The 13810-nt window shown below is 40.3% G+C and overlaps 1 protein-coding gene across 6 annotated transcripts in view; it reads left to right on the top strand.

Moving 5' to 3' along the window:
- Nucleotides 1-12711, top strand: part of ATP11B (ATPase phospholipid transporting 11B (putative)) — a 66069-nt gene extending 53358 nt beyond the window's left edge. Inside the window, exons 29-31 of one of the 6 annotated variants that reach the window (XM_071566470.1) lie at nt 3790-3923; nt 10366-10436; nt 11751-12711. In XM_071566470.1, coding sequence (XP_071422571.1) covers nt 3790-3923; nt 10366-10399 — 168 coding nt within the window. In that variant the 3' untranslated portion in view covers nt 10400-10436; nt 11751-12711. Of the gene's footprint in view, nt 1-639; nt 807-3789; nt 5395-7517; nt 8585-10365 lie in introns of those variants that run through there. The other 5 variants (XM_071566469.1, XM_071566467.1, XM_071566466.1 and 2 more) reach the window with 5 other exon arrangements.
- Nucleotides 12712-13810: the final 1099 nt, after the last annotated feature.

Genomic DNA, 13810 nt, shown 5'->3' with positions numbered 1-13810 from the left:
TAGAATTTTAAAGCTAATTGGGATTTTGGTATACAGTATATTAAGGGTTAAAGAAAGTGAGCTTTACAGTAGGAACAAATTTTAACTTCATTGTGGAATACTAATAATAATCTCATATATTTTCTGCAATGTCCATGTGACATCAGACATGTTGGCAGCAATACCTGGGCTCAGGAAAATACGCTGCAGTGCTTGTACAGGATTAAATACATTTCCTGTTCCACAAAGTCCCAACTGCATATTTCAGTGTGATTAAATGTTGAGTTGAAATGTCTGTCTTGTGGCACACAGAATAACCTGTAAGAAGACAAACAAACTGAAATGATCCTTTCTGTTAGAAGGGGGAAAACAAACAAAAGTGCAAAATCTGAAAATTTGAAATAGCTTTCAAATTTGTTGGGTTTCCCCGTTTTGTAGCCTGTGGTGCACAAAAAGACCAACATTTGTAATATTTGTGTGCTGAGAAACCATGTTTGATCCACCCATTAACGTGAAGAAATTGCCTCTTTACCTCGTGAACATGCCTTGTTCTCTCAAGAGCAGATCTGTGAAATGCACGTTCATATTAACAATGGTAACTGTTTTAAAGCAATGCAAGCATGGTGCTTTATAAGATTTGTTGCTTTTCTGTCCTTCTAGATGGAAGAAGATAAGGGTTCAGTCAGCTCAGCATGTGACTTTGCTGAAGGCAGGCACAGAGGGGAGGACAATAGGCAACTGCTAGACCCATCTAGCCTGCCCGACAGTCCTTACGTTCACTAGGTAGTACTCCCACTCTACCCTAACCTGTGTGTATATATTGACATATATCATATGGAGAGTCATGGAGCCATCTCCAAAATACCCATATTTTTGGTATCTACAAGAAAAAATTTGCATCACAATATGTGGGTTTCATTTTTTTTTCTTTAAGCTGAATCATTCTTTAATTCTGCACTTCAGTTGCTTTTTGATTTATTACATCAAATGGGCCATTATCATACAAAGTATTATGTTTATTCAGATCTCGGATCTTACCTTATGCAAATAGTTTATTTGCAGCCCAATTATTAATACCTTGTATTTCTCTATACTCATTAATTCTTTGTAAAGCATTTTCTCTCCTGCCTTGTGTTTCCTGAGAGTTTGTTTTAGATTTTCAGAGAACATTATGCTTTACTGCCTTGCCATGCCAGGTTTTACTTTGGTATAAAATTATGATCTCATTTGTCCTCTACAGAAAGAAAAGTGAGAAAAGGGACTCTCTAGCATGTGTATCTTCCTTCCAGGTAGTAGATATAAAAATCCATATTCACCAGTTAGGAGTTCTCCCAGTATTACTTTGCACATAGCTGTAAGATTTGATGAAAGAGCAGTTGTTTCCAGGCTTGTGTAAAGTCACATTTGCTGTTTTTTAAAGAGTGATAATAATATTTCTATAAATTGAGGTTCAAGCATGATCCTAGTTTTCTGTATCTAACTCGTGAAGAATAAAGGAAACCCCAGCCCTCCAAAATTGGAGCTGAGGCTTCACTCTTTAGAAGTAAGTTTGGGTACTCTCAGTTCTTCTTTCTGACAGTCTTTGTGTAACATCTAGGACTGGTAGCTCTCAGGTTGGCAGATTCTAGGGAGAAAAAATGTGTGGTTCATCTGATCCTCCGTACAGCCCCTGTGATGTGACCTTTTGCAGTAATTTTAAAGGTATTAACTTGTTCTGCTTCTGGATAATGGATGGACTGAATATTCTTTTTGAAATCCTAGGTATAGTAATGTTGGGAGTTAATTCTGTATTGCTGTGAACGCAGCCATGAATATCACTGCATGTGCAGCAGGGAGCTTGACTGCTGACCTCCAAACAGGAATTCCTTCTGCTCTGTGTAGTTTCTTGTCTGATAACTCTGTGAGCACTGTCTGGTGTGGCTGTGAAGGTCATATTTCCTGGTACTGCAGTGCTGCAGATTGTGCTGTTCCTGATTTTCTGTGACAGTGCAGTTGTGACCAGTTGTGAGGGTCTTCAAATAAGGATGTTCAAAGCCTGAAGCTCTGTTATGGTGTATTTTGTTTTGTTTATGTTTTGAACAGAACCCCATTTAGACCAGTGGGTTGCAATGTTTGTGCTCCTGTCTCCTAGGTACTTACAGGAGTTCATGTTCTTAATGTGTCCCAAAGACCTCCTAAATGAGTGACTTGATGTGTGTTCTGCCTGTGCTCATCCATGGCTTCCGAGGTGGAGCATCTACAGAAGGAAGGGTTTCAGTTTGTGGAGTGCTCTCTGCATTCAGGCAGCTGTTGACTGACAGTCCTGTGAGCATCTCCCATTAAGCAGTGTGATGGGAAGGTCTGGAGGGACCACGGGAATGGGGCACAGCTGAGGAGAGGCAGGCATAGGGAAAGCTGCATGGAAACACCAGTTCTGTGTGTTCCCTCCTTGTCTTACAGTTGTGATTTTGCTCTTGGATTTCCAAATTCCTCTTGTTTCTGTTGCTGCCTCTTCTTTGTTGTGTAGGAATTGCTCTGTTGTGAAGCTGTAAATGTGTCTGGCTGCCTATTTGGGGAGATTAGTGAGGAGTGTGTCCACTCACAGTAAACCATTCCCACAGGGAGCTCTGCGGTTCTTTGCTTTCCTTGCAGCGTTCAGCAAGTGTGGGTGTTGTGAAGGAAATTGGGGTGGAAACCAGAGCCTTCAGACAACAGTCAGTGACCTTCTGTCACACGGTGAAAAGTTCTAGGAAGCTCTTAAATGAACTGTGTCCTATCATAGACTAAGATTCCTCCTCCCAGGATTCTTCATTCACTGGTGTGAGAAGAGGATAATGGATGCTTAAGTCTGTGTGTTCGGTATTTGTGGGAGAGGATGCTCTCATGGAAAGTTTCAAATTAAATAAAAAAGCATCCCCGCACTCCACATTCACACTTTTATTTCCTTTTGGAAAGACTACAGCAGTCAGTTCAGGATACTCTCTCTCTAGAAGATTTCAGTGAGATTTCAGTTTGCTGCAGCTGTCTGGTGTGCAGCAGTGCCATAGAGGAGCACACTGGTAGGTGGCACTTACACCCATACATCTGTTACTGCTTTTTTTTTTCCTTTTTATTATTTCTATTGCTTTTTTTCCTCATTTATGAAAAATGAGCTGTTGGAAGTTTATTATGCTAATGTTGAATTATTCTTCATGCTGGCATGAACATGACTGAACCTTTCTGACACCAGCCTTGTTTGCATTTAGATAAACAATATTTGTAAAATCAGGAATGTTCTTTTGTTCAGTACCAAGCCAAGGGTATCTGTGGTAGTGATATACTGTAAATTATTGTAGGAAATTGCATTCTACACTTCTTGAGGAAAAATTACTACATAGGATCAGGTTGCTGCATTACATTCTGCAGCCCCAGCCTGAAGCTTTTTCTTGATTTCCCTTAAAATAGGACAGAGCCAAGCTTGTATAAATTGTATGGCTGCTGAGGTGAACTGAGACATCCCAGCTGAAACTGCATGTGCTCTGCTGTGAGGGTTTGTTACAGCTGGAACACACAGAATTCCTCACCAGTTCATTTCCAGCATTAGGCAGATGTGGTGCCAAACTATTTCCATACGCTCACCAAGGCTGCATTCAGACCTTGGGAAGATCAGATTTTAGTGTATATAGACCTTGGAGCGTGGTAATATTATTCATCATTGTAGTTCTTCTATAAAATTGAAAAATATTCAACACTCTAAGAAAACCTGTTTTTAATAAGTGTTTTCTGATAACATCTTCACTGCTAGAATTTGTGAGTACTGATTTTCATTTTTTTTCCCCCCTCTCCTTCCAGCTTACTGAGGCAGGTTCAGGTATCAACTGCTTGGACTCCATGTGCTGCTTCTCAGATGGGGAAACAGCATGCACATCTGTTAGAAGAATGTTGGAACGACTAATGGGAAGGTGTAGCCCAACCCGGGTCAACAGGTGTGGCATTTCTCTCAATAGCCTTTGCTGCAGACGATTCTCCTATAAACTGGAACCAGATGAGCCTGCAGCAATAGATGTCTAGAAACCAGCTGCAGGTTTTGCTTATCTAAGTAGGAAGTGCAACTCTTTATTGTACTCCTTTTCATCCTAAAAGATTAGTTTCTTGTTTCTTTTTGAGTGGTTTCTTTTGGGATGGGGATGGGGAAAATGGTTTTCAAAGGATTTCTGTTAAAGTGTTTAGTTTGGCTTTACTACAAGTCCTTGTGTTGTATCTGTCGTAATTCCTCTTGATTTGTACATTCTTCTCTTTAGAAATTCAAGCCTTGCTGCTGCTTTTGTTCTCCTTTTTATGATTACTTTTTTGCCTTCACGAAGCAGTTGTTTGTAAAGTTGAAAGACTTTTCCCTTTGGTTTTGGATGTACAACCTCCAAATATTTACCTTGGAGCTTGAATTACTCCTGAAGATATACAAAAGGCTCACACTCCCCCCCCTTAAATAATATAACTTCATTGTTAGAACGAGAGTCTTTAAATCTTTCAGCCATTGATTGATATGAAGATGAAATATTTTTGTAGTATAACTTTTATAAGCTATTTCTAAAATCAGAGTAATTGACAGAGCAGTCTTCAGGTCCTAAGAATTTTAAATGTTTTTTCGATTCTAGAAGGTATATTGTCAAAATCATGTGTGCCATTCCAAAGTATGTGCTAAATAAATCTTTCCTTCACAAACCATGTGTGAAACAAGCAACAGTGGGATAAAAGCATGGTAGAGTAATGGAATATGTCTAAAGAGCAGTCCTGCTTTTGCAGTCAGCATAATAACTGTGAGAGCAGCTCTCACTGAGTCCCCTAATGTGCCATCTCCCCGTGTCCAAATAGAGGGACAGTGAACAAACATGGAAATATTTGGGGGTAGAAGTAAAAATAGTCTTTTGTACATCGTAATCTCTCAGTCCCTGAATGATATCATGGTCCTTCATTGGTCAAAAAAAGGCAAAGCTGAAAACATTGAACTTCACAAATTCTCAAGGAAACTCATTTTGTGTTTGGACAACTTTGTCTCTTTCTGTTAAAGGTTGTGATATCATTCATTGGATGTCAAATCTCGTGTGGGTGATTTCCACTGACAGCTTTGTCAGCTCTGACTCTGCCTTTCGGTGTTGCCTGGTCTGTAGCTCATCTCTGTTGGAACTCTTGTGTTGAGCGCTGTGTCTGTGCTTTCAGTCAGGCTCTCTCTCCTGCCTTGCTTATGGAATTTATTCAGTGTTTCTACAAATCTAGGGTATGATTATGCAAAATGTTTCATTCCATATAAAAAATGAACTGTTATGATGAAGTACATTTTTAATTCAAACTTGCTGTATAGAAAGTGGGCATGATGTGTAAAATAAACAATTTAATAGAATTTTTAATCTACAAGGTGAGCATTTAATTGGTCTAAAAATCAACATTTTGGTAGCAGTTGCTAAGTTTTTTTGGTGTTTTTTTTAACTTCTATGTAAAATTGTGTTTTTCAAATGAGGAATTTCTCACGCTACTTCTTTTTCATTTATTGTTATCTTAAGTAGGGCAGATTTTAAGTTAACAATTGCCTTAGTAACCTGTAGTTTTATAAGGTAGGTATTCTGTGTTTTATTTAATGCATTTACAGTTTTACAGTTTTCTCTTTTTCCACTTGAATTTTATTTCCTTAAGAACTTAGAAATATTTATTAAAAATAACTCATATTTGACAGAATATTAAATACTTTTTGAAGACTGCTTGTTCTCAGGTTTCTTGTCTGCTTACCTCATGTAATTTTCAGATAAAGTTCCATCAAGCCACATAATTGTAGAGTTCTTAGAACACAGACAATAGGATTATGTTTAATGAATATGAAAAACTATCTTGGTGCTACACTAAGGGCTTGAAGTTTTATGGTTTTTGCTGCTGCCTCTGGTTGAAATGTCTCTGAAGAATCTTCTAGTTTCACTTAAATTTATGTACAATACAACTAGAAAAGAAATTTTTTTCAATTCATCCTTACTTTCTTCAATGTCTTCCACTCCTTCCAGACACTTAAAACCCAGATTAAAAGTCAGGGGACTGTGTTTTTCCCTTACACTTTCCTGGTAATATAAGAAAGTCTTTGTTCTTTTTTAACATATTAATTGCTTGAATCACATGAAGCAGTTGCAAGTTGTGAAATGGTGAAGGTACAGTTAAGAAATCTATTGGGTGATTTTTAAAATGCTTGTAAAATTGTTGAGGCTTCATTCACGAGCTTGAGATGCTTTGTTTTGTATCTAAATCTTCAGAAAATGGTGCAGTCCCCAACAGGATTGTCTCTTGAGCCCTTGTGCTCTATAAACCAGCAAACTGTTCAACCAGGAGGTGGCTGCAAATTATTTTTGTTGAATGAAGTGATGCTGATAAACATGTTGTCTGTGTGAGTGCTGTAGAATGAAGAGCACTGTTGTAACTAATGTTCCTGTAGCAGCTTGTGTTGTATTCTGTGCTCCTGATATTCTGTCAAATATGATAATCGAACATGAAATCTGACATGGTATCAAATTTTGGTAGAAACTTTGATGAGTCAAAGTTGTACAAATGCTTGGAGTAGTGGGGCCACAGGAGTTTAATCTCTTGGGTTTAATTTACTGCTTGTAAAATGTATATTTGACAAGTATTTTCTATAGCTCCATTTACCAGTTAGAATATAAAATGTGTGGTGTGGTATGTTAAAAAATGCATTTTTGTCTGTCTGTTCCATGAAATTGTCTGTCAGCTTGTCAGTCACTCCAATATTAAGAATGCTGGATCACATTTCTTGTACAATAGGATTCATTGCTGAATTGTTGGATCTCCCATTAGTGGTACTTGTGTCAAGGCACTGCATGTAACAGTTCTAAAGCAACAGCAGATTTCTGACAGAGGCTAATTTGGAGGATATGCTCATTATGTTTTGATTTCATGCCTTCCAAATTTCTGTTTTTCAGCATTTCACATACAGTCCTATAATACTGTTCAGCCCAAACCAGTCATTCTTCCCAGGCAATAATTTGCTCTCAAGTGAGAGACATTGCAAAATCCCATTGGAGTCAGAAGCTGTGGCCTCTTAGGTAGTTTTCCTGATGTCTTAAAATTTAACAGTAAGGGATGAAAAGATCCATGGCTGTGGATCAGTTTTGCCAGCACACAACTCCAGCCAGTGTGGGTGTTTCCCACTGGGACAGGGCTGAGCTGGGTTTCCAGCGATGGCTGTGCCTCAGTGTACACAGGCAGCAATCAGAGTCTCCTCAGGGCACAGTATTCAAACTTCAGTGGCAAAGCAGGCATATAAACCTCTGGTTGTTTTAGTTCAGTGATGAAAATATTTGTAGCTGTGAGTAAATTGTTAATTACACAGTAGGCATGATGAGTTGGTGTCTCTTTTCAAGGCCTGGATGAGTTGCAGGTGCCTGCATGAAGTTACTAGATTAGTCTTTTAAGGAGGTCCATTTGCCTAATCTTGCAGCCCTTTGATCTCTTGCTTTCATAGACTTTTCTCCTCCCCTTGAGACTGTGAGTTCCCAGTCAGCCAAACTTTTCTTTTATTGTTGCTTTAGATCATGGAGTTCCTCGGATCCCTTCTATGCCAACGACAGAAGCATCTTGACTCTCTCCACAATGGACTCAGCCACTTGTTGACAGGGACACTGTAAACGCCTTGTGGAATCCGTGTGGTGCTCACACACCTGTAGGTTCTCAGGCGAGTCCAGTGCCCGTCGCTGCCCTAGGAAAGAGTAGAGTGACTCCTGAACACAGACCTTGTCTGTGGCCTGGCTTAAGTCATCTGCACAGCAATTGCTTCCAGTATTTTTTCTAATTCTATCTACAAATTGCTAAATAATTTTTAGGGGGTAAGGAATGCTTTTACCTCTGACCATTTGATCTTTTTGTTACCATACGAGCAGATTGGAATCCTGAATTTAATATTTAAAACTTCACTGTAGTGCAGTGACAAAATCTTTCTCCTCCCAAATTTGAGTGATCCAATTTGAATCCATTTGAATTTGCACAATGAAACTTCTAAAAGTTGCGTTTTTCATGATGACCCTTCACTTTAGACACACATATTCATTTTGAGCTGTGTCTCAGATGCTGTCGTAGGAGTTTGCAAATCAGGTTTTTTTTATTTCTATGGATGGTTCTACGAGCAATCAGTTTAGTAATTTTTGAAAGTTAAATGCAATTCAAATATTTATGCTAGTGTATGAGTGGCAATATATTAGTCATTGCTTTGAAAAACACTGTTAACTGTGACAAATCAAGAATTTGGAATAATAAGGGTTATAACAGTTCATGGTTCTCTTAAAGTATAATTCAGAAGCCAGTCATATTTTATTATGCCCTGTGTGTTTTTTTAACAGTTCCGAATCCTGACATGGAAAAATGTGTTAAGAATTGCTGGGTTGTGCAGAAGTCTCACTAGCATAAATTTTTTGAGTTATTAATCCTTTTAAAGTTGGGGAATTTTTGCATGTTTTGTTCTTTTTCATGTATTTATATTTGGTCATGTTGTACTTTGAAGATATAATTAATGTTTAATTATCTTCATATATCGGAAGGATCCGAGACCTTGATGGCAATGTTTTGATACCCAAGTATGCCAATAAAAGCAAATTGCACAGTTGGAGCTTAGAATGGTGCATCTTGCAGGTACATTTGTGGTCCCACTGTAAGCTGGGTTTGGGGCTGGGCAGCAGCAGCAGCAGCAGCTGAGCTGTCCCTTCAGTCAGGATGGGTGTCTGTGGCTGGGGGAGGTGATGTGGAGGTGCCGCCCCAGGGTTGGCTGTGGAGATCTGCCTTGGGCACGGTGGTGTCTGTGGCTGGAGCCTGGGAAGTGCTGCTGCCTTGGGACACCCCATTTTAAGTCAGTCTCTGACACTGAAGTCCCATCAATCACTGCCATAAATACTCTTCCCGTGAGACAGTTAAAGATGTAAAGCTGTGCATTTAAAATTAGCGCAGGGTAGAACGAACTAAATCGAACACAGACTGTAAATAACACCTACAAGAACTTCTTTACCAGAGATGTGGTGAAGTGTAGGATTTGGACAAAGCTGCTTTCACCTGCCTGGAGGAGTTGCTGCTCTTGCCCTCAGTGCTGTGCCCCAAGCACAAATCCTTGTAGGACATCATTTAGGCAGGCACGTCCCACCCTCCTGGAGACATCTCTGTGGGGCCGGGGCTGCTGCCACAGAAGTGTATCCCTCGTGTTATTGTCATCCCAAATTCTTCCAAGTTCAGTGAGGAGAGGAAGGGTTGAAGAGGTTGCACTTACCCTGGACCAGATCCTTTGGATATTCCTGTTTGTGACTTTAACTGGTACTAGTTCAGCTCTCATCTTGGAGCTTTATTTTTGCATTAGGGACTGGCAGCTTCGCTCTAAACGGAAGGTTTTCAAGATCTCGGTGCTCAAGGCAACATTTGTGTCGTAAAGAAATTGTCATTGCAAACCTTGTTGTTACACTTGTAGTGACCTGAACGTGCAGCACACAAGGGTTTTTCCCAGTGTTATAGATGAAGACCAGCTCACAATTTAAGAAGCTCTGAAAATAAATTATGAAACAGAAGAACAAAATACAGCACATTTTCCTTTTAAGTAAGTGTTTAATTCAGCATTCATTTCATTTCTGTATCACATCTTCAAATGCCTGAGCGCAGTGGAGCTTGAGCTTGAAAATGTCAGGCATGCACCAGATCCCCACAGCAAATGTCCAGGTGATGAGGAATCACTAAAAGCGAGCCCTTGCCTTCTCCATGCTGCAAGTATGAAACCTGGATCCAGTGCAGAGGTGACCTGATTGTCATCTCTCCAGTCCCCAAGAAAACTAACCCAGATATGCACTAGTACCAAAATACACTTGGATTTCATCTAGTCCCATAACTTTGTATTTCATATCTATATTAAACCTGGGTTTAAAATTATTTTCTTCATAGTAGTTTCTCATTCTAGGAGTGTTCACACTGCCACTGTTACCTAGGAAATACAGAATTACATACTCTAATCAGATATCTGCTGTTTAGCTCTGTCTCTTACACCTAAATCACAGTATTTCACCTTTCAACAGTACTTGTTTGTCCTTGTCAGCCACAGCATTGTCCCGTCAGTGTGTGTGACTGTGACCTCATCCATCCCTGTGGTTCGTGTGTCCTGGCCTGAAACACAGACTGGGGGTAATTTTGAGCAGTGGGAAGCAAGGCCTTGTCAACCAACCCCACTCCAAGCATTTCGATTGGCTCAGCTCTGTGGGTGATGTATTTTGGCTTTTACCACACAAATGTGTTAATTTTATTTGCACAAAAGCAGCACAGTCCTATATATGAAGAATAATTTGCATTCATTATGTGTTTCTTTAAAACCTTCCATCTCCTCTCCCTCCCTTTCCCCCCTACTTTCCCTTTTCCCAGTGTTTGTAAGGTTACCGAAGAAACATGCATTTAAACAGTTGAGGAACTTAAGAATCCATCTGTCTGCCAAGGTATATTTTTCTATTTGCAGTAAATCTAAATCAGTAATGTCTCATTCAGAACATAGACATTGTTTGCATTAGACCAGATTTTTTGGTGTGACAAATACTTTGGATGGAAGAAGTGACTGGGGCTTTGTGTGGATGTCACAAATCTTTTAAAAATGCTTGTATTGAAGGAAAAAATAATTTATGTATTTCTTTGACAGCTGAAGTGTAGGAAACCACTCACTGTGCATTGGGCACAGTGCAGAATCCTTCGTGAAGAAGCCAGAACAAAATCCAGCTAATTCAGTGTAACGCTGGCATTCGTCCCCGAGTTAGTGTTAATGGGTGGGGGAGAGTTTGCCATGGGGAGGAAATGTTTTATTATTATCTCTCAGCCTTGAAATCCATAAAAGCCTGTAGCAGATGTTTGTAGTTCAAAGCAAGTGTGGTGTGTACCCGCTTTACTGTGCAGTGTCTCTGAAGAAGCACCTTCTCCACAGCCCCTCCCAAATGGGACTGCATTCCCAGCAGGTCAGTTCTTCTGGGAAAAATAGGGTTTGGTTTTGTTACTTAGGAAAACATCATTTCAGTTGCCAAACTTACGCTTTGAAAAGGATGCTTTGGAAAAGCCTTTAGTGGGGAGATGTTCTGAATTGTTTCACAAACTAAAATGTAAATATTCTGCTTAAAAGTATTCTGTGTATTTTTTAAGGTTGGGGTGGTGGAGGGGGAAAACTTCAAAGGAAGGAATCCTGGAAACTTTGGTTTTACATTTTCAGAATGATTTCTTGTTTTCAAGTGCAAAAGATGATACGAGAAAAGCTTATGCAATTTAGAATGCCTATTAGGCACTTATTTCTTACAGAAAACCTTTGGTAGTACTTTCAAACATTTTTTATGACAGCATAACTTCTATATTGGAATAAAATATTTTCTAGTGTTAAAAGTGTCTCAAAGCCATAGTCTAAATTATTTTTCATAGTCTTACCTGGTACTTCTAAGTATTTGTGATTTTGGTGAAATTCAGTGTTAAAGTGCTCAAGCATAATGTGTTTCTGAACCATTAATTTTTGAGTTATTTGGAGATTCTCATTTTTTGGTGTAGAATCCTTGATAACTCACCATCATTGCTGCACTGGCTGCTGCCTTGTTATACAGCTGTCCCTGCTTAAGGTTGTTTCTGGAACTGGGCAAACCATTCACTAGGGACTAATTTTAGCCTTTATTCTGCTCCTGAATTATTTCTCGTCCTTGCTGACCTCTGTCAGGGTTTTTTTATGCAAATGTTTTTATTGTTGGTTGTTTTGTACGTTCTTTGCTTCTGTTGTTTGCTTCCAGTGGCATGGTTTGTCTGGTTTCTGCTCTCTGGGACTGACTGTAACAGGAGGAGGAGGCGCAGGATGCTCATGGCTCTGTCAGCAATGCCATCAGCCGTTTTAGAAGCGCATTCGCAGCATTTGCATCAGTATTTGCGAGGCTTCTGCTTGCCATAGATCTTTTCCCCTCAGCTAAATGCGGCCCCCGGAGGCATCGGGACTGTCGGTGGAGAGCTGTGTGTGCAGTCCAAGGGATGCTCCTGTCGCTCCTTTCGCTCCGTCCCCGCATCGCGGTGGGGCCGCCCCGGCGCTGCCCGGGCTGGAAAGGCAGAGCAGCTGCTGAAGCTCTGCCGGGGCTGTGATGAAATAAATGCGCTGCTGTTCGTGGCACAGAGTGTGACTTGTCTGAGAAAAACCCTGCCGTGGCCTGGGGGCGTGTTTTTCCTCAGCAGGCTTAAAGGAAATTACTTCACCCATCAGCAGGTTCTCAACCTTTTTAAGTGACAGTGGGATAGAAGAGAATCTCTGGGGCATATATAAAGGTTAAAAATGAGGCTCACTTTGCTGCAGGAATATCTTATTTATATCTCAAAGAACAGGTTTTTACAATTGTTGCAGTCCCATGAGAGATTCTGGATCCTATGCATACAAAACCAACAGATCATCTACTCCTGTTTTTTCACTGACATGTGACCAAGTTCTGCTTTTTTGAAGAAGAAAGACCCCCAGAAATTATACAATCTCTGCAAGAAGTACCTCTTGAAAGATGTTGATCCTTAATTTTAGGCAAGGGGCATTGCCAACTGGAAAGTAGCAATAATTAGTACAAAGAATTTTGGACCTCTGACACTGTGGCTGCCTCTTGTTATTTTTGCTCCTCTGACAGCAAGGCTGTGTGCGTGCTCCTCGTACAGCTTGGTCAGCAGAAGATGTTTTGAAAATGGTTTATGAAAATTATATTTATTAAATAAAACTTTCACTTCTACCTGAGTCATTGTTTTAATTATGTAAGTGTTAAGAGAAAAAATATATCACAGAATCACAGACTATTCTGAGTTGGAAGAGTCCTCAAGGATCATTGAGTCCAACTCTTAAGTCAGTGGCCTACACAGGGGATTGAACCCATGACCTTGGCATTATTACAACTAAGTTTTAACGAACTGAGCTGATCTCAGGCTTGTGGCTGACACAGGCTTGTGGTGGTATCAGTCAGCAGGTGCATTCCCAGCAGCCTTGGCCTGGAGAGAAATCTGTCAGTGAGAAAAGCAAAACAAACACCACTCCCCTCCCCTTCCAAAAAGAAACCAAAAAACAAACCACAAAAACCCAAAGCCACCTCTGAGCTGTGCACAGACAGACACACATTCACACACACCTGTGTGTGTGTCAGGGGATGCAGGGCTGTCCCTCCAGCAGCACAGCTCTTGGATCGGGTGCCCCAGGCAGGTGCTCACTGGCCCTGGAAGCCACCACGGGGTTTGATTAGTGATGAATTCCAGCTTGGATGTCCTTCCCATTTCTCCAACAGCAAATGTAACCCAGAGTTCACTCAGCTGCCCGGCCCCAGCCTGGTCCTCTCCCCATACAACATGTACAGCCCCATGACCTCTCATCCTCACGGGCCACAGTCCTAATTTATTTACAGGGTTATCCCTCTGACTCCTGCCAGTTGCCCTTTGAACACTGAGGAAAGCTTGAAATGATACTCTGAGGATGTACAATTTGAGTTTAGAAAAGAAAGTGTTAATTTCTTGCAGAATATTCAAATTACCTTTAGGCAGCTTTTGTTAGTCTGAGAACTTGAAGACCATTTAGCAGAACTTCCAGTTTAAATGGTCAGACTTGGATCTGAGTTTACAGGTGCCTTTTTAACCTGTCAGGAGCAAAATTCTGGATGTTTACTCATTCAGATACTTCTACACATTGATACAAACCAGCTACAGTTCTACAAAGCAAAGGCCTGTTTTTGATAGATGAAATTATAAGTTCATCAAGTATTTAATGCTGTGGTCAACTCATGGAGAGCTCAGAGGACTGAAGGGCACTGTGGTTTATAAACCAAACATAGTCACTGTACCTTAC

The sequence above is a fragment of the Pithys albifrons genome, chromosome 11 (genome assembly GCF_047495875.1).
Source record: "Pithys albifrons albifrons isolate INPA30051 chromosome 11, PitAlb_v1, whole genome shotgun sequence".
NCBI classification, from domain to species: Eukaryota; Metazoa; Chordata; class Aves; order Passeriformes; family Thamnophilidae; genus Pithys; species Pithys albifrons.
Note: the sequence above shows the minus strand (reverse complement) of the source record. Positions and strands in the feature narration are given on the sequence as shown.